This window comes from Puma concolor, chromosome D3, assembly GCF_028749965.1.
Source record: "Puma concolor isolate L17-30 chromosome D3, mPumCon1.1.hap2, whole genome shotgun sequence".
NCBI classification, from domain to species: Eukaryota; Metazoa; Chordata; class Mammalia; order Carnivora; family Felidae; genus Puma; species Puma concolor.
Window position 1 is genome coordinate 28540965 of NC_141678.1, and position 19361 is coordinate 28560325.

Consider the following 19361-nt stretch of genomic DNA (forward strand, 5'->3'; position numbering starts at 1 on the left):
CTGGTCTCAATCACAGCCATGGAGGGAGCAGAGTACATGGAGAAAGGGGCTGTCTGAAGGAGCAGGATGGGGTCAGGGTCAGGTGGACCGTGCTGTGCCTGAGCAGGAGAGACACAAGCAGCTGGCCAGCCTGGGAGGCGCTGGGCCCCAGGGCAGGTCAGAGGGAGACAGTGAGGACCTGGGAGTGGATTGCAGCTGAGGTCTTCTTGCCCACAGGGCCTCGCTGTAAGTCTGCCTGTGCACCCCTGTGCTGGAGACCCCCACGCCACAGGGAGGGTGGTTGCCTGAGTCCTAGAGAAAAAGACTCCTCAGGGGCCACTCTTGATGCATGTATACACTTTGTGGTTTGTTTGGTGGTCAGTAATTAATGTTTTTGCTACTAAGTGGAAGAAAGCTAATAGAACATAATCAAAATAGTGGTTTAATTGACAGATTTTATTTGTTCCTTGCACCTGTGCCTTCTTCAGCTCCTACCTGCCTATTTAGTTTATGTGGGTGCACACCATGCACCACACCCCCCGGGCCCTTAGCACCACTAGGTGCTTGCTTTCCCCACCTCGGCTCCGGTGACATGATGATCTTTTGCCTTGGAGGTCTCAGCCAGCCTGTCCTCCACCCTGTCCTCATTCTCAGGCACCACCAGCAGCCGGTGCTGGGTTTTGGCCCCCAGCTTGTGGTCAGGTAGGTGTTCGGGCTGGTGCTCGGGGCGAGAGGCTGGCCGGGTGTCCAGTTTGCACTGGGTCTGGTACTTGCCCTCACCCTCCCTCTTGAAAGAGGCAGAAGACATGGCTTTGGGCTTGGGGGGCTGCAGCCATGAGTGGCTGAGAATCTCGTCAATGTGCAGTCGCCGGTTGACGTCCGGCTGCAGGATTCGGTAGATGAGGTCCTTGCACTCACCCGTCAGGTTCTTGGAGCGGGGGAAGTCCACGCGGTGCTCCTTCTGGATGCGCAGCATCTTCTTGATGTCAGAGTCATTGTAGGGCATGGAGCCACAGACCATGATGTAGAGGATCACGCCCAGGCTCCAGATGTCATACACCTTGGGCTGGTAGGGGATGCCCTGCAGCACCTCAGGCGCTGCATAAGCCGTCGACCCACAGAAGGTCTTGCTGAGGATGATGCGGCCACTGCCGTCCCGCGGGCAGCGCTTGGAGAAGCCAAAGTCAGAGAGCTTGATGTTGAAGTCCTTGTCGAGGAGGAGGTTCTCGCACTTGAGATCTCTGTGGACAACGTCCAGATCGTGGCAGTACTTGACAGCCGAGGAGAGCTGGCGGAACATCTTACGAGCCACGTCCTCGTGCAGCGCTCCCCGACACTTGATGAACTCAAGGAGGTCGCCCTGGACCCCGAGCTCCATGACGATGTAGATGCGGCCATCAGAGGTCTCAAAGATCTCGTACGTCTTGATGATGGAGCGGTGGTTGACAGTTGCCAGGATGTCCATCTCCCGAGGAAGGAATCTCTCCACAAAGTCGGTGGGTGTCTTCTTGCGGTCGATGATCTTGACCGCCACGTTGAACTTGAGGCGCTCAGAGTAGGCAGATTTGACTTTTGCATATGAGCCCTTACCAAGATTGATGCCCACGATGTAACCTTTCTTCCTTAGGACCGCGGCATCGTCCATGGTGCCAGGTGTGGCTGGCGCCGCTGCGCTCTACATCCCCTCCCCACGTGGGCCAGCGGGCATTGTCCTCATTTACACTGTGAGGAGCTGTCTGGCTGGGCTGAGCCTGGACTTGGAGGGGTGTAACGCTCAGCATTGTCTCTGCGTGACTTCAGCATGTGAAGTCATAAAGCCAGGCTGCCGGGAGTGGGGACTGAGTTGGGTGAAAACGGGGCCCCTGGAACCCTGGAAGCCAGGCTGGCCCAGCAGGAAGGAAGTCAGTACCCAGGACTGCGGTAACCCTCCCTGCTCCTCCTCTTCGCTGTGGCTTCCTTGTCATGAGGCCCAAGGGAGGGCTGCCCAGGCCAAGCCAGAGTGCCAACCCCATGCCCATTTCCTTCTCCTGGCTGTGGGGACCGACACTGCATTGGTCCATGTCTCACTAGGGCTGATTTCCTGCAGCTTTTTGGGGTATGAAAAAACCTTCTCTAGGGCTGGTATCCTTGGAATCGGTGGCACCTGGGAGGGATGGCCCTGGTCTGGCCAGGCTGGCTGCTGTTCCTAGCCTTATGAATGAGAGCAGCTCCTGTTTTGGGTAGAAGGCTGGGGAGAAGAGTGCTATTGTGGCGGGCAGGGCCTGTGTGGGCAGGAAGGCAGGCAGAGCTCTGGGCCCCAGACTGACAAATGCATGTTCCGAGGGCTGGGGCGTGCATGGAGGATGGGCTGGGCCTTGGTCAGGTAGAGGAGGTGATGAGGCATCCAGGCAGGGAAGAGCCTGGGAGAGGTGAGGGCTTGTTCTGAGAATGGCTGAGTCCCACAGTCTGGAGTGAGGTGGAGGAGAAGGGAAGTGGCCGCTTTGCCCTGAGTGGTGGGCAGTCATTGCAGGGCCTGGGGCCGGAAGAGCCATGACCCAAGTCACATTTCAAGATGGTCCTTGGCAGAGTGCATAGAGAATGGGCTTCAGGGTAAGTGGAAGCCAGTGCCTTTGACCAGACAAGAGGAGGATGGACCAGGGTGGCCCTGTGGGGACTGGGTGCCAGAGAGAGACAAAGAGTCTGGTGCACTGGTCAGTGCATGGGCAGAGCCTTGGGTGGAGCTTTGCTGCTGGGGGTCCTGATAAGAGTAGGCACCTGGATGAGGAGGGGATCCTGAATTTGTGAGGAGTGGGCATGATGTGGGCTGGTGCAACCCTGATGTAGCACCGTTTGCATCTCTAGAGCTGTTTTTTGCACCTGAAAGCAACATGAAAACCCTTTTGTTTTTGCTTTGGGAACTGGGGCATCCTATGTGTGTCTCCTTGGTTAGTTTGGAAGCCCTGCTGCTTATCTGTTCTCCATCACAGGCATCCCGTGCCCACACATAGCTCGCTGCCAGGGTGGGTATGCCACGTGCTCATGTTCAGGGGGGTGGGAGAGGAGGCCTGCCTCTATGTGGGTGGTTGGAGGGGAGGTGATGAAGGAGCCAGTGTGCAGCTGATCTATAGGGCCCTGCCAAGTTGATGAGGGGTAGGACGTGCCAGGCAGATGTGCCACCTTGGCTGGAGCACAGCCGTGTGGACATACCTGGGGCACGTGGGGAGCTCCCTGCATCTGGAGGTTCGTGTGGAAGATCTCAGGGGCAGGGTAGCCAGAGTCCAGATGCCAGCTAGGAGTGACTGCCTTCCAGCTGCCACGGCTCCCTTGAGGCCTGCTCCCAGCTCTTGGGAGCTCCTGTTACAGTAGCTTTAGCTTGATGCCTGCTTCCTCCTGGGACGTCTTTGGTCACTCCTTTGCGTCCCAGAAGGGGTTGGCTGTGAGGATTTGCAGGCCAGGACCCAGGAGCGTGACAGTCTCCCCTGCCTTTCTCCTGCACTCCCAAATGTGTTATCTGGGGGTACCCCCTGCATGTCTGCCTTTTTGGCTGACTCTACCAACCCACCCACTTTTCCTTGTTTTGTGGATCCTGCTCCCTCACACTCTGCCCTTGCCTGGGACAGTGTGACCTCTGCGGTTCTTGGGGACGTGGTGGAGGAGGCACAAGCTGAGCTGCCGTGACGGCGAGCAGATGGCATCACCCAGCACATGCACATGGAGGCAGGCATGGGAAGGGAATGGGAAGTGCTAGATCGGACCTGGGGCCTCCAGGGGTACTCCCAGCCTGCAGCCCTGCGCATGTGAGACCTGCAGACTCTGGGTAGGCCACTTCCCTCTGAGTTTCGGTTTCCTCTGTTTCTCCACTCACCCCACTGGCACTTGAGGGTTGGTTCCAGATGCTGGTGTTCACTGATGAAGCAGGCCCATGCTTTCCTGAAGTCCAGAGGACAGGGAGCTTCAGTGTCACATGAACAGCGCGAGTGCCCGGTGGTGGCTGTGCCATGACACGGGAACATGGGGCTGTGAGGAAGAAACTGGGGCTGGATTTGGGGAGGCTGGGAGGGCTGAGGTCTGAGGAGCTGGTCACATGGAGGAGGACAAGGACCTGCTAGAGGATGTGATAGTTTGAAGGGACACAGGGTGGTGGGGGTGTGCAGAGGCAGGAGGGAGCGCTGCAGACCATGGAGGCCATGGTGAAGGTCTTGATCGTAAAGCCTTGGGGAGGGTCACTGATGGGGTCTGAGCCAGGGCTGACCCCAGTGAGTTGAGCGGCTCACAGGTGTGGCCCCCTGGGAAGGGGTGGGCTTCAGTCACCTGGGCTGCCACTCTGTGCTGTGTGATTTCAGGTAGTTGCCCACCTTCTCTGAGCTGTCTCCCCACCTGTAAAGCATACAGTAGATGCTCCTTCCTGGGGCCCCTCCTGCCCAGGCTTGCCTTGTGGCTGGGCTGTAGTCAGTTGCTCCCAGGCCCTCTTGCTGCATATCGTCCACTGCCTCCATGTGGCCACAGATGACCAAGCAGAGGAGGTCCATGAGCCACTCCTCAGGATGTCCCCACTCCAGCCAGCCCCATGTGCTCTGGAATTTTACTCCACCACCAGATGAGCTGTATGACTCTGGGTTCCTAGAGCCTCTGGGAAAAATTGGGTGGTTCCTCTGGTATTACCCAGGGCCTGTTCTGTGCCTGTACCTTGGCACTCACAGGCCTGCCCCAGAAGAGTTTATAGTGGAGCTGTCAAGTCCAGAAAGCTTTGTGGAGGCCACAGCCCCTCGGCTGATCCTGGAGACATGGGCAAAGTCTGCAGGGATGGATCCACAAGCATGATGACGGCATGTGTGTGTTGGGGGTGTGAGTATGGGGGGTGGGGGTGCTGGGAGGCCAAGAGGAGCCAGACCTGGGATGCCAAGGCCAAGCACTGAGATCCTTCCTGAGGGCAGTGGGATCCAGACTGTGTGCAGGAGGCGGCTGTAGCCACTGGAGAAGTGACAGGGCAGGTAGAGGTAGCTGAGCTGTGTGTTCCCATACACAGGAGCATGGAGATAGGAAGACAGGATGTGTGAAGGTGGCTGGGGGGTGGGGGAGCCAAGAGGAGAGATGGAGCGGATGTGGGGAGGGGTACAGAGAGAGCAGGGCCAGGGCACTCACAGGACCTCACTTCTCCCGGGGCTTGGGGTTAGGGTCTTTCCAGGACAATGACATGGGCAGGGGAGGGGTAAGTCTGAAGGCTCTTGTCCTCTTGATGTGTCAAACCTGCAGATCCACACGAGGTTGTCCAGAGTGAGTGCGGAACAGTCAGGGAAAGGGGCTGCCGTGGCTGAAGTGAGAAGAGCCTGAGAATGACATGGGTGGGCCTCACAGGACAGAGTAGCCAGTGGTGCTAAACGCTGGCCTCCTCTCTCTACGGGACACCTATGGCCATAGGGGACAGGACTGCATTGTGAGCACACTTGTCCTCTCTCCTCACCAATGTCTGCTTCTCCACTCTGGCATGGATCATCAACCCTGGAGGCAGGCTGGGGACTAGAAGGGAAAGAGAGGTAGTCAAGGCCATACAGTGACTGTGGGACAGGCAGGCTGGGTGGCACTGGGCCATCCAGTGCCCCACCCCCCACCACTTCCTCTGGGCAGGGAGAATGACCAGGGGCAGATGACTCAGGGCAGGTCCAGAACCGGGTGCTGGTTGGCCATGGCTAGTAGACGGAGCAGAAGAAACGAGTTGCCTAGCAGGGTGGGGAGCTCAAGAGGGGTTGAGAGGCTGGTTCACCTGCTCCCTGCAGGGCACTTCCCCACCGACAGCCTTGAGGAGGCAGTGGCACTGGGGTGCTGAGGGCCCGGACCCTCAGCCCCAACTGCAGACGGAGCCCTCTGCCTCCCGCCCCTCTGCTGCAGGCAGCCACCTTGCCCTTCGCTATCCTGTCCTCTCTGTGCCCCCTCCCCTTCCTCAGCACCATGCTCATGGCCTCCCTCTTGAAGTAGCATCTTCCTAGCTCAGCTCTTTGCTCTGGTCCAGAGCCTGAGGTCACAGTTGGGGTTGGGCACACTGGGATTTATTTTCCCAAACTGGAGGTGAAGTGCAGTGTGATCTGAGAGTGGGGAGCTGGCGGGGGTGGGGTGGGGGGAGTGCAGGATCCTTTCCCTGGATGACTGCAGTCAGCTGGGGCAAAGACGTCCACTTTGGAGTCTGCACTAATATTTATTGCTTTTTTAGCCATGTGGGTTACCAAGTTCAAAGGAAAGGAGAAGGAACTGATGAAAATAGTGGCTCATCCAGGACAGTTTTCCTTCTTTGGCTTGTCCCTTGGCTTCTTTGGAGCTCAGGCTCAAAGCCATGAGCTCTGCATCATTCCCTGCCAGTCCCCTGGGCCGAGAGAGGCTCGCTAGGTGTGTGTCTCTGGAGGCCGTGAGGGAACCCCCTCCTCTGTTTCCCTGCTTTGCAGCTCGCCATTAAGGCCCGTGGGATCTGACTGCCTTGACACCCGCATTTGCATCGTCTCATCAGGTTTTGACTCGGACTGTATCTCAGGCCGTGTCTCGGACCGTGCTTCCTCCTGGAGCTCCAGCTTGGTGGCTGGGGTATCAGGAGTATCAGGGGTCCACGAGGGCTCAGCACCCCGGGAGCTCTCCCCCTCCTCGTTGATGACTCCAGAGGACAGGCCCTGTGCCTTGGGCTGCACCCAGCAGTGGCTGAGGATCTCCTCGATGTGCAGCCGCCGGTTGATGTCCGGCTGTAGCAGGTGGTAGATGAGGTCTTTGCACTCACCCGTCAGGTTCTTGGAGCGGGGGAAGTTGATGCGGTGCTCCTTCTGGATGCGCAGCATCTTCTTGATGTTGGAGTCATCGTAGGGCATGGAGCCACAGACCATGATGTAGAGGATCACGCCCAGGCTCCAGATGTCACACACCTTAGGCTGGTAGGGGATGCCCTGCAGCACCTCGGGTGCTGCATAAGCTGCTGACCCGCAGAAAGTCTTGCTTAGCATCAGTCGGCCACTGTCATCCCTCGGGCAGCGCTTGGAGAAGCCAAAGTCAGAGAGCTTGATGTTGAAGTCCTTGTCGAGGAGGATGTTCTCACACTTGAGGTCTCGGTGGACAATGTCCAAGTCATGGCAGTACTTGATGGCTGAGGAGAGCTGGTGGAACTTCTTGCGAGCATCATCCTCGTGCAGGGCTCCCCGGGTTCTGATGAACCCGAGGAGGTCGCCCTGGACCCCGAGCTCCATGATGATGTAGATGCGGCCATCAGAGGTCTCAAAGATCTCGTAGGTCCTGATAATGGAGCGGTGGTTTAGCGTGGCCTGAATCTCAATTTCCCGGGGAAGGAATTTCTCCAAGAAGTCCGTGGGGACTTTCTTGCGGTCGATGATCTTGACCGCCACGTTGAACTTCAGGCGCTCAGAGTAAGCAGACTTGACTTTTGCGTACGAGCCCTCTCCCAAATTTATCCCCAGGATGTAGCCTCGTCGCTTGAGGATGGCAGCGTCATCCATGGTGCCGGGAGCGCCCAGTGCCTCTGAGGCTGCCCTCTACATCCCTGCGGGACATGGGCCAGTGGCGTCCTTATTTACACTGTGGACAGAGAGTCCTCTGGGCTGGCTGGGCCTGCTGTTCCTGCCTCCTAGAGGCCAAGACTCTGGGGTGGAATGTTGAGCATCGTCTCCCAGGTGACTTCAGTGGGTGAAGTCATAAAGGAGGAGTGCTCTGGGGGAATGAGGCTCTGGCCTGAGCCACTTGGACTTGGAACCCTGGAAGACCAGCCAGTGGGCTGAAACAGACCAATGGCCAGTGAAGAGTGGCCTTGCACTTGGCTGGGACCCGAGATACAAGACGGCTGTGGGGAACACATCAGTGTGCTGGTGCTTCCAAATCAGGAGCCAGACCTGCTTGTGGGGCTGATTATTGCCACATGAGGCATCCCAGGGAATCCAGGGCAAATGGTCCTATTAGTCTGCGTCCCAGAAGGAAAACTAAAGACATACTCAAGTTAAGGGCAGTTTGAAGAGTTTATAAATTCATCTTTCTTACAAAGGTGCGAACTGAGTGTAGGGTAACCCAAGGGTAGTAACAGACCCCTGGAAGGGAAGGTGGGTCACTGGAACCTGGGAAGAGTGTAGAGGACCACCTTGAGAGAGGCAGTGACCTCAGGTGGAAGCTGCAGTGACCCCACAGGGAGGGAGCTAGGGAAAAATATCCCTGATCTCTTTTCCCTCCCTTCAGCTCTGGAGGTCCTTGGTGGTGTCTACACAGGAAATCTGCAGGCCATGTATGTGGGCCAAGGGTAGAGGTGGATCAGGATGGGCAAAAACTCCTGTGCAGTGACTGCAATTTCAGAGGCCAGGGTTTTGCCTTCTCCCTGCATAAGTTCCCTGTTCTACTCTCTTCATCTGAACCTTTGCTGGCCTGCTTCTCCAACAGTGGCTCTGCAGGGGAACAACTGGCTGGGATATCTGCTCTTAGCTGTGAGTTGCCTCTCTGGGGTATGCCTAGCTTGTAACCCTGGCTGGGCTCCCATGGCACATTAAAAGCTATGCCTGAATCCCTCTGAGTGCAGCAGCTGCTTCTGGGAATGGTCCATGAGGACAATGCAAGCAGCCAGGGCAATGTTGGACAGGGACCACTGCTTCTGCCAGCATGGGGGCCCCTCTGCTGTGACAGGCTCTTTGTCTAGCACCTGCTACAGGCTATAGCCCAAGAGAGCAGGAGCAGGCAGGTCTGGCCTAGCTTTGGGTTTAACCTTGGCCATATCCACTCAGAGGGAGTGGATACCTCTCTCACTGAGTGACTCTGAGTGTCATAGGCTGGAATCCTGGGACATTCAGGAGGATCATGCCTTGAAAGAGCTTGAGAGGACTGCTCCTGGGGAGTAAGTTGGTGGGGCTGGAGGTGGGCCAGGCTAAAATGGGTCCCCCTTTTTTCTGCTCCCATCTTCACCCTCTTCCCCAGCCCTGACACCCTGTGCCAGGCCTTGTGTGCATGGCTGGTGGTCCTTCCATTGGACAGCCTGCTCCTCTCCTACTGAGGACACTCCCATTTGCTGTGCCCTCTTCCACAGTCACTCTGTTCCCTGACAGGTGTGAGGTCAACACTGGAATCGTCTCCTGAGCCTTTCCTCTATGCAGACGTGGCCTGCTGTGGCAGCAGCTGTGCCCAGCATTCCTTCCCCCTCCTCCCACATTGTGTAGGCAGAGTTCTTCCTCCAGAGGCCAGCTTTGCTCCACAGTCTAAGATCTGGGCTTCCTTGTCAGCGCTCCTTGTAGAACACTCCTTTAGGCTATTTCTTCATCTGAAACATTTTCAGTAGTGTGTGCTGGTTCCTTACAGGGTGGCTCCTCCATTCCCCCATCTCCCTACTTCCTCAAAGCATGTCCGGGTTCCTCCAGTTTTCCTTATCCCTTTTTCGCAGCGGTTCTTTTTAAAGACCACTGTAGGGAGCACTCTTGGGCTGCTGACAGGACCTGGGCCTGCAGGTATGCAAGGTGTGAAGACCCCTTCTTCACCCGGGACCACTTTGGCTCCTTGTCGCTCCCCTCTTCCTTCACGCTCAGCCCTCCAGGGCCACTCCCTGCCCCTCCGCGCCCCACCTCATCAGCCCCACTGCACCCCGACCCTCTCTGTGTCCGTCAGCTTGGCCCCGTTACCCCTCCCCCACGCCCTTGCCCCGCGCGTCCAGAGCTCGTAACCTGGCCCTTGGCGGGCCCTACCACCCAGGCTCCACCCCCGAGCCCCACCTCTCTGCATAACCAATGGTACACTTCACTCCTTATAGTTCCGCCCACCCGTCGAGCCCGCCTCTCGGTTCCCGCCCCCACCACCTTCCCAGCCTTAGGCCTCGCCCCTTTCGGGTACAACCGCCCAGGCTCCGCCCCCTACACTGCCAAGGGTCCGCACGCATTGGGAGCGTGCAGGCCCCGCCCCCTGCCTCGGCACTCATTGGCGGGAGCCGGCGTCGCGGGCGGGGGGCGGTGCGGAGCTGAGCAGGACGGCCGCCATCTTGCGCGGAGCCGGAGTCGGAACCCGAGACTGAGGCCGAGAGTGCGCGCGAGCCCGCGGCCCAGTGTAGCCGTGGCTTAGCCGGAGCCTTCTCCCGCTGCCTTTCCGCGCCCGGCCCCTAACCCTCAGCCCGGCCCGGTTCCCTAACCCTCAGCCCGGCTCGGTCCCCTGACCCTCAGCCCGGCCCGGTCCGGCCTCCCCGCGGGGTCACGCGGCCGCCCCGGGGACGATGAACGGAGGATAAATGGTGCCCAAGGCAGACAGCGGTGCCTTCTTGCTGCTCTTCCTGCTCGTGCTCACCGTCACCGAGCCGCTGCGGCCAGGTGCGCGGCGCGGTGGGCGCGGCGCGGTGGGGGCGATGTGTGGGGGCGGGGCAGGGCAGGGCAGGGCGGGCGGTGTGCGGGGCCGGGGTCTCCCGGGATCTCCCTCCACCGGGCGGGGCCCCGGTAGGGCGCATCTGAGGCCTGCCCGCGGGCCGTCGTGCCCCCCGCCCGGGACCGTGCCGAGAGTTTTACCTGGGCTCCGAGCGCTTCTCACATCATGGAACTTTGTTCTCGAGGGGATGTTACCTTTGGATCCGTGTCCGTGGAGCGCTGCGTGCTTTGAGATTGACCGAAGCGAGAGTGGTGTGCGGGGCCCGACCTAACTTCTGGGGCCTGGGAGTTCTCTGGCGGAGGAGCTGCGCCCCTGGGGCGCGCCCTCCTTGCCCAGCGGCTGGGGTCAGGCTGGAGTGCTGGGGTCGAGAGAGCAGCTCGTGGAGACACATGGTTTTTTTTTCCCATGTTATTCCTCAGCAGTGCTTTTGTGCCAGCACCTCGGCCCTGGAAACTCCTTGGCTGGAGAGCGGTAGCCGTGTCGCTTATTGTCACTCAGTGAGGTGTTGTAGCTGAGAACTCAGGTGAGAGATCGATCCGAGGAGGTACTAGGAGTCCGCCAAGCGTCGCACTCAGAAAGCAACCTAGCTTCCTGGGGCAGAGACTCGTGCCGCGCGCGGCCGGGTCTCCGCCGTCGGAGCTTGGACATTGCCAGGCACTTAGGAGTGTACCTTGTATGTGATGATTAAATGCTTTTGGAACTCCCTTTGGAGCTTGTGTTTTTATAAGTAAGCTTGTGGTGGGGAATCAGAATCATGGCAGCCAGAAGGTCCAGGATAATTTTTATCTCTGTTTCTTGTGTATCCCCTCCTCCGTTGAATGCAACAAAAAAATCAAATCCCCAATTGCAGGGCAGATTTATTCATCAAGTACAGGAGGGTTGGTGCTGGGGGCCCACAGAGTGCTTTTAGTGGTCTTCTTTTAAAATCAGCAAGGAAAAAAAACCCTGACCGTTTAGGTCAAAGAAAATGTTATGCACATTAAAGTTTATTTAGCTTTATACTATTGCAGTTGAAAAGTATGATTCTTAGTAATCTTTTATGGCAGAAGGAGCCCATGAAGGCCAAAGTGTCCAGGGCTATTGTCTATGAGCTCTGTCAGGTCTCTGTAAAAACAGGCTGGGGAGCACAGTGGAGTGCCACCCTCCTTAATGCCTCAGCCAAGGCGCTCATACCAGACATGACACACCTCTCTGCCTTTGTCATCCTAAATAGACTGCTGTCTCCTCCCCAGTGTTTACTTGGTGGCCAAGGCCCTGGGCCCCTGCTCAACCTGGAGTCTTTCCAGTGATGCTTCTCTGGGCTCCCTGAGTAGAACTGGTTGCTCGCTGCTTCTGATGGTTCCCTCAGCAGCAGGGTGACTGGTGGGATGGCCTCAGTAGGAATGGTAGCCAGAAAAAGGGCTAGTTGTGGAGAGAGTACTGAATGGGCCCTTGAGGTCCAGAACCAAAGCATTTGTGGCTCCTTGTGATTAAGTTCTTTAGAAAACATGTTTATATCTGTAGAGAAGTGAGACATTCTCTTTTGGCTCTTGGGTCCTAGTTCTGCTTATCAGGTCACTGGACTCAGGGGCGAAGCCACACATCATGCCTGTCTTCCTTGGGGTGCCTCTGGTTCCAGGTCCAGCACCACCTCTCTGGATGATAGAGGTGACCAACGTCCCCAACTCCCTTTCCTTTGCTGTCTGTCCGGGTATCCTGCCAACTGGCCAGCAACAATTCAGAAAGTGTAAATTCTGTCTGCCTACCACTAGGGATGCTCAAATGAATTGAGTAAATCCTTTTCTCTAGGAGTGCCCTTTAGGTATGGAAGCAGAAACTAGGTATAAATCAGGCTTGAGTGTGGGGGCTAAGAGGCAGGCAGTCCAGGTGGCCAGTTTTTGTACCTTTGAAGCAGGGGAGGGCTTTATAGGAGACCTCACACTTAGGTCTGAGCTGGGGTAAGGAGGTGGCTCTGGTTGAAGGGGCAGATTATCCCACTGTATTCATGACTTTCCAGATTAGAATTTTGCAGTGGTTCCTAATGGTGTTTTGAGTTGCCTTGCAAACCCTGGGGGGTTTGCTGGTTTCCTGATTTTGGCTGGTTGGCTAGGGCCAGTCACACTCTCGGTTAGAGGTTCTCTTTTGCGGGGTTGTGTGTGCTCTGTGTCCTTCCAGGCAGGGTGCTGCTGGCTGATGCGTGTGAAGGAGGGCTTCCCTGGTCTTCACCTGCATTCTTTCTGTTGGAGTCCCAGCTTAGACCCTTACTTGAGTGTGAGGAGGGCATCAGGCAGAACCTACTTTCCAGGGGAGGGAGTCCTTGAGGACTGAGGCCAAGCCACTTTTGGTTCTTCGCTGGTGCAGGCCAGAGTGTGAAGGCTTTCACAGAGTGGCGGCAACAAGAGAGCTCTGAATTTGACCTTTTGGCAAAGTTTTTGTTTTTGTTTTTTAAATGCGTATTTGATCTTGGTTGATTGAAGATGTGTTACATGCCAGGTGCTGTTTTAATGTGTAGTAAAATGTGCACTGATTACCTCTCAGGTGATCCCTGTGAGGTAGATGACTGTTATTAGCCCCATTTTATAGATGGGGAAATAAACAGAGAGCTCATGAAAGTAAGTGGCTGAGATGAGATTTCAGTCCTAGATGTCTGGCCCATCATGTGCCCTTGGCTGAGGCTCTGTCTACTCCGGCTGTGTTTGTCCTGTCCCGGCCTTAACCCCAGCTGTGGAACTCCAGGCCACATCTCTTCCCTTGATAGACCAAGTGGTTCTCCAGGTGAGCACAGACCCTTTTCCATCTGAATACTCTGATCTGAGGTATAGAACCAGTTCTCTCCCCAAATCCCCTTTGTGGTTAGCCATAATGACCAATGGTGGTGTCTGTTATATCCGCTGGGGCTGTGGTGAGAAGGGTAGGTTGGAGATCTCTTCTGAGGAACGACAAGCATGGAGGGGCTTTTGGGGGACCAGTGGCCATGGTGTCATCTCATTGACCTTTTCTCCATCTGTGCAGAGGATGCAGCAGCAATTGCTGATTCTAAAACTGTTTTTCTCGTTGACGAAAGAAAATCATGCCATGGTTTTAGCTACAGCTTTATCCAGGGTGACCCCACCATACATGGCTGAGAAAACATTTGCCTTCCCCATGTGAGCTGTGTCTCAGCTGAGCTCCCCAGCCCTGTAAAAACCTTGTGTTCAGTGAGGCTGCCTGATGAGGTAGCAAGACTGGAAGCTGTCTTCCTTGTACTGTTGGAAAAGCTGGCTGGAGAGGCAAATGACTTGCATAAGGTCGCACAGCTGGTGAGCAGCATAGCTAGCATTCAAACCTGGGTGAATTCACTCCAAGTTCAGGGTTCTTTCCCTTTTGTCATTAGGAACCCAGAGGGGCCTGCTGTCTGTGCTGAATTGCTAAATCTTCAGTGAACTAACCTAGTGGCCACAGCACCTTTCCTCTGGAGCAGCACATGGGTTAGTGAAGGGGAAGAGTGTGGATATTTTGCAAGCAGATGTGGCTGAAACTCATAGAAATAGCTGGGAAGTTGAACCTGCACCTGGGCTTGCCAGGCGCTTTCTGAGTGAGCTCTTTCCTTCACAGCCCACCACCTTGTAACACTGTAGAACTCGCTTCATTGGCTGGTTGTGCTTTCAGCTTAAGAATTTCATTCTTTTTAGTTGAAAAGGGGTGTTGACATATTTTCCAACCTCACTAGCTAACGAAATGTCTTTTTTTTTTTTAACATATAAAGAAAGTTTTTATTTGGAAATATTTTCAAACTTACAGAAAAGTTGCAAGAATAAAATTCATGCCAAGAATACCTGCGTACTCTCTACCCAGGCTTACCTATTGTCAGCATTTTACCTTACTTGCCTTCTTCTTCATGTGTGCATGTGCGTATGTACGTATGCACACACGTAATTTATTTTCTGAATCATTTGAAAGTAAGTGGCCCTTTCTCCCTGAACACTTTGGCCACTGCAGAGAGCAGGAGGAGACTCCTGGTACTTGATGTCCCTCGGGAGACGAACGGTGATGCCTCCCCACAGCCCTGTAACAAGCCCTCACCACAACCTGCTGTGTCTGGGCACTGTCACCAGCTACCACCTGCTGTGTGCCGGGCACCGTCACCACGGGAAAGTATTGAGGGCACAGGAAGCACTGTGGTTAAAGCTCCGGTTGGCCCAGGTGGCAGCGAATCAGGGTTATTATTTCAGTTGGTGCTTCTGGTCTTAGGAGTGAAGAATGTGCTGCTGTTGCACACTTCGCCAGATGGGTCTGCACCTACTTGCTGCTGTTACGCTGTACCTTTCCTGTTCCTCTGACCCAGATTGCTCTTGCCTGCAGCCTTCCCTAGTCCTGCTTCTCAGGCTAGCTCACTTGCACTTTCCTCACCCCTTAGCTCCCCTAGGCAGTTTGGCAGCACTAAGGCTTGTGCTTCTTTAGTTAGCCATCATGGCAGGTGATCTAGTTAGCCCTCCTTGCACAGGTGATCTCTTACCTCCCTTTGGTACTTGGTGTAGGGAAACATTGGTTCTTAAGTGGAATGTGTCAGTGACAACATTTAGGACCTAGTAGGTAGCAAGGGACTGATTAAGTGTCTTTGGTACACTGCCAGATTGTTCCCTCATCACATGTGCTTTTTGTATTTGGGGTGCTAAGATGTTGGTGAGTGGCCCTTTCCTCTTCCAGTCTGCAGAGTGGGTCAATAATCCCGAGAGCCCAATTTTGAGCCAACACTTTGCCAGCGTGATGGATGGATTCAAAGTATGGCTATTTTGTTTTTGGTGTGATTTGCCAGTTGACTTGGGGTGTTTAGTGAAATCACATCTTGTCCTGCTACTCCAAGCTGGGCTGTGTGTTCCATCATGTGGGACATGTTTCCTCAACAGGGTAAGTCCAGGGGAGGGTGAATGGCCTGTGCAGTGAGCTGTGGACACAGTGTCCTGCGGCTTCTGGGCATCGACCTGGGAGGGAGGAAGCCCAGGTCTGGTGTTGCTTCACACAAGCTGTTTGTAGAGTCCAGTGTAGTGGGTTAAGAGTGTGAACCTTAGATTGCATGGCTGGGAGTCAGGACCCACTCTGCTGCCCACTCTGTGACTGTGCTGAGCCTCATTTTCCTTATCTGTAATGCAGACAAAATAGAACATAGCTGAGAGATGCTATGAGAATTAAAATCAATGGGTATACAGTTCTAACACATCCTGACAAAAAGGCCGTTCATGTTAGCTCCGGATGGACTTTAGAGAGTGTAGGGACCCCCTGAAAGTCTGGGTGCATGGGTGTGTGTGTGCATAAGGGCATGTTTCTTAGGAGAGAGCCCCCACCTGGGAGGCAGCAGAGTGAAGTGGCTTTGAGCACTGTCTGACACACAGTGAGCGCTAAATGAGTCTAGCCATTCTCATGGTCTGAGAGGGGGTGTGTGTGGCTTCCTAGAGCCCCCAAAACAGCCGCAGTGCTTTGGACAGGGCTAGGATTGTTCATACTGACACGTTTCACTCTTTGTCACGTTCATGTTGTGTCCCCTGGGCTTAGTTTGGCACAGAGTGGGCACTCAGAAATCAGTTATTGAACAAATGCACAAATGGCTATTTATATTTTGACATAAAGAGCAACAGCTCCCTTAGCCAGCGGGCCTCGCAGCTGCCCCTGGTGGGGGTGGTGAGGATAAGGGCCTTGTGGCCGCCTGCAAGAACGCCTTTGGAGGACCAGTGTGTTTGGGGTGGGGGAAACTGTAGGCCAGCTGGCCTGGGCCCCCACTGCGGAGAGCGTCTCCTTCCTGCAGGGGTGAGCTGGGCTGTGAGGTGAGAGCAGGTGAAGACTTCTCACAAATGTGGATCCTTTTTGAAATTTACCAGCCACCCAGCCTAGGGTTGTTGGTGGGGGGAGGGGGGAGGTTGGTCAGGAAGCCTTTGGGGTGGGTGGGCTGGGCTTCCTCTCGAATGGACTTGCTTGGCACCGAGGCTTGAGAACCGGACTTATCCCTGCATGAGGACATGGCTTGCCCTTCCCTGGGCCATTGCACAGTACAGGCCTGGCTTCAGAGCTGGTAGGTGCAAGAACTGCCACGCTTGCCCTTCTCTGCCTGGTGTGGCCTTTCTTCAGCCAGCGTGGACTGGTCATTGTCCTCACGGCTCGGACTGGTCATTGTCCTCAATTCCAGATCCTGGCAGCCAGCCATTAGTTTGATCAGCTTGTCATCTGTCTGCTCTCATTTGTTGACAGGTCCATGTTGGATAGGGCTGAGAGCGGAGCCCCAGTGGGTATGCTGGATGGAGAAAGCCTCCAGGTGTCCACCCTATTCCTCCCTGTCTTAGAAGCCTTATTCCCGAGGGGACCTTCCATAGGAATTTATGGCTGTGGAGAGGATTGCTTGGGGCTCCCTGGGGCACTGGACAAGGGGCAGAGGCCACTGCAGAGGGTGTCCCAGAAGGTCAGCTGGGAGATGGGAGGTTCCAGGACCCCTAGTACTTAGATTGAAATCAGGTGTCCTGATGCGGACGCCTTTTGAATGCTGCTAGTTGCTTCCTAGGGTCTTTGGGTTGGTTAATTTATCCCTGGCTCTGTGGTCTTATAAGGCAGAGCAAGAGAACTGGAAGTACCTGAAAGGGATGAGGTTTGTTTAGGGCCAAAGCAGGGCCTGTGCTGCAAACCTCAGTGGTTTGTTGGCCACTCCTTCAGATTCTTTCTTCACACCATCAGTGAGGGTGGGATGCACACACGCAGACTGACCAAGTGAGCCACAGTGAAAGCCCAGGACAGTTTGGAAAAATGTTGATTTTTAAAAAAAATATTTACAAAAATTTCATACATGGAATATTTTACATAAATGGAATTATACTTTTTATGTAAACTTACTGAGTTTTTCAGTGGACAAGTGTTCTGGAGATCTTTGTACACATAGTTGTACATCATTTTTTTTAGATGGACTTTGTGAGAACTTTTTCAGTCTTTTTTTTTTTTTTTTTAAGTTTACTCATTTATTTTGAGAGAGTGTATGCACATGAGTGAGTAGGGGAGGGGAAGAGAGAGAGGGAGAGAGAGAATCCCAGGCAGGCACCTTGCTGACAGTGCAGAGCCTGATGCAGGTTCATACTCACAAACCCTGAGATCATGACCTGAGCTTAAATCAGGTTTTGGACACTTAACAAACTGAGCCCGCTCAGGTGCCCCTCCTCAATTTTATTTTGTTTTGCCTGTGGAGTCTGGTCCTGGGAGAGTCCTCTTACCCAAACTTTTCATCAACCAGAAGTTCAGTGAAATTTACAGTTAAAGATGGCATGGCCAAGAGGCTGAGGGGACCTAACTCTTAAAGTACACAGGCAGTACTTCCAACTGGCTGTTCCCAGACTCTCATGTATTTGTCTCAGTCTAAAACTATATCTGCAGCAGCTCCAGGTTGGGATCCTGGTTTTCACATGTATTTATGCTATAACTCAAATTTGTGTGCTTATTTATCTAAGCGGTATAATTTCACCAAGGATAATTTAGAGTTAGAGTGGCCTAAATGGGGAACATTGATACGAACAAAATTATTCAGTTGAGAGGTGCCTTAAGGGCGAAAATGAAACCAAATCTCAAAGATCCAATGGTCAGCATTTTTTTTTTTATTGGTATGAGGAAGCTTAATCCCAAAAAGAATTAAGATTTCAAAATATCTTCCTTCAGAGGGAGGCAGAGAGATACTTCTTTTTTTTTTTTTATTTTTTTTTTAACGTTTATTTATTTTTGAGACAGAGAGAGACAGAGCATGAACGGGGGAGGGTCAGAGAGAGGGAGACACAGAATCCGAAGCAGGCTCCAGGCTCTGAGCTGTCAGCACAGAGCCTGACGCGGGGCTCGAACTCACGGACCGCGAGATCATGACCTGAGCTGAAGTCGGCTGCTTAACCGACTGAGCCACCCAGGCGCCCCGATACTTCTTTTTTTTTAAAAAAACTTTCTACTTTGGGGATGTCCATACCTACGGAAAAGTTGCAAGAGTAGTACTATGAACTCCACCTTTATATAGTTCACCTAGATTCACCAGTTGTTAACATTTGACTCACCACACATTTGTGGGCATACATGTGTGCATACTTGAAACTAAGTTGGAGGCATCACGACCCTTCATTACTAAATCCCTCAATTTATATTTCCTAAGAACAAAGCCATTCTCTTATAAGCAGAGTATAGTTACCAAATCTAGGAAGTTTGACATCGATGTAGTACTGTTAGCCATGTCCCCGGTTGTCTGATTACAACATATTTTTCCAAGTCAGGATCCAACCTGGTATCATGTATTGCATTTAATTTTGATGTGTGTTTAATCTTTTAAAATCTGGGGGGCGCCTGGGTGGCTCAGTCGGTTAAGCGTCCGACTTCGGCTCAGGTCACGATCTCACGGTCCGTGAGTTCAAGCCCCGCATCGGGCTCTGTGCTGACAGCTCAGAGCCTGGAGCCTGTTTCAGTCTGTGTCTCCCTCTCTCTCTGACTCTCCCCCATTCATGCTCTGTCTCTCTCTGTCTCAAAAATAAATAAACGTTAAATCTGGAAAAGCTTCCTGTCCTTGTCTTTTGTATTATGGACTTATGAAAGAGTACAGGGAGCTCTTTTATTTTTTTAAAAAAATATAATGTTTATTTTGGGGGGGGAGTGGCAGAGAGAGAGGGAGACCGAATCAGAGGCAGGCTCCCTATTCTGAGGTGTCAGCACAGACCCTGACGAGGGGCTCGAACTCACAAACCCTGAGCTCATGACCTGAGCCAAAGTCAGACAGTTAACTGACTGAGCCACCCAGGCACCCCTATAGGCACTCTTTTATAGAATATTCCTCATTTTGGGTTTATCATATTATTTCCTTGTGATCAGATTCAGTTGATGCATACTGGCAGGTGTGATCCCCCAGATCATTGAGTCCTTCTCATTGCATGCATCTGGAAACACAGCCCATTGGTTTGTCTCAGGAGTGGTGATATTACTCTTGGTCATGTGGTAGGGTGGCATTGGCTGCATTTCTCTGGGGAAATGTGGCTTTCCCCCTTCGTGATGGGCAAGTAGAGATATAGGCTTGCCCATTGTTTTTCAGCATC

The 19361-nt window shown here is 54.0% G+C and overlaps 3 protein-coding genes across 9 annotated transcripts in view; 1 reads left to right on the plus strand and 2 right to left on the minus strand.

Moving 5' to 3' along the window:
• Positions 1-416: 416 nt before the first annotated feature.
• Positions 417-1747, minus strand: TSSK2 (testis specific serine kinase 2). Its single transcript, XM_025933410.2, has one exon. The coding sequence runs from the start codon at positions 1622-1624 to the stop codon at positions 536-538; it is 1089 nt and encodes a 362-aa protein (XP_025789195.2). The 5' UTR covers positions 1625-1747; the 3' UTR covers positions 417-535.
• Positions 1748-6128: 4381 nt separating this feature from the next.
• TSSK1B (testis specific serine kinase 1B) lies at positions 6129-7776 on the minus strand. The gene has a single exon (XM_025933315.2). The coding sequence runs from the start codon at positions 7440-7442 to the stop codon at positions 6333-6335; it is 1110 nt and encodes a 369-aa protein (XP_025789100.1). The 5' UTR covers positions 7443-7776; the 3' UTR covers positions 6129-6332.
• A 2143-nt stretch (positions 7777-9919) lies between these two features.
• Positions 9920-19361, plus strand: part of DGCR2 (DiGeorge syndrome critical region gene 2) — a 100859-nt gene continuing 91417 nt past the window's right edge. For 4 of the 7 annotated variants that reach the window (XM_086682275.1, XM_086682276.1, XM_025933282.2 and 1 more), the window contains exon 1: positions 9921-10265. In XM_086682275.1, the coding sequence (XP_086538401.1) occupies positions 10187-10265 (79 nt within the window). In that variant the 5' untranslated portion in view covers positions 9921-10186. Of the gene's footprint in view, positions 10266-19361 lie in introns of all 7 variants that reach the window. The other 3 variants (XM_025933280.2, XM_025933281.2, XM_086682278.1) reach the window with 2 other exon arrangements.

Bases quoted from the DNA above. Each gene is read 5' to 3' on its own strand.
- TSSK2 (XM_025933410.2), bottom strand. From the start codon at position 1,624: ATGGACGATGCCGCGGTCCTAAGGAAGAAAGGTTACATCGTGGGCATC.
- TSSK1B (XM_025933315.2), bottom strand. From the start codon at position 7,442: ATGGATGACGCTGCCATCCTCAAGCGACGAGGCTACATCCTGGGGATA.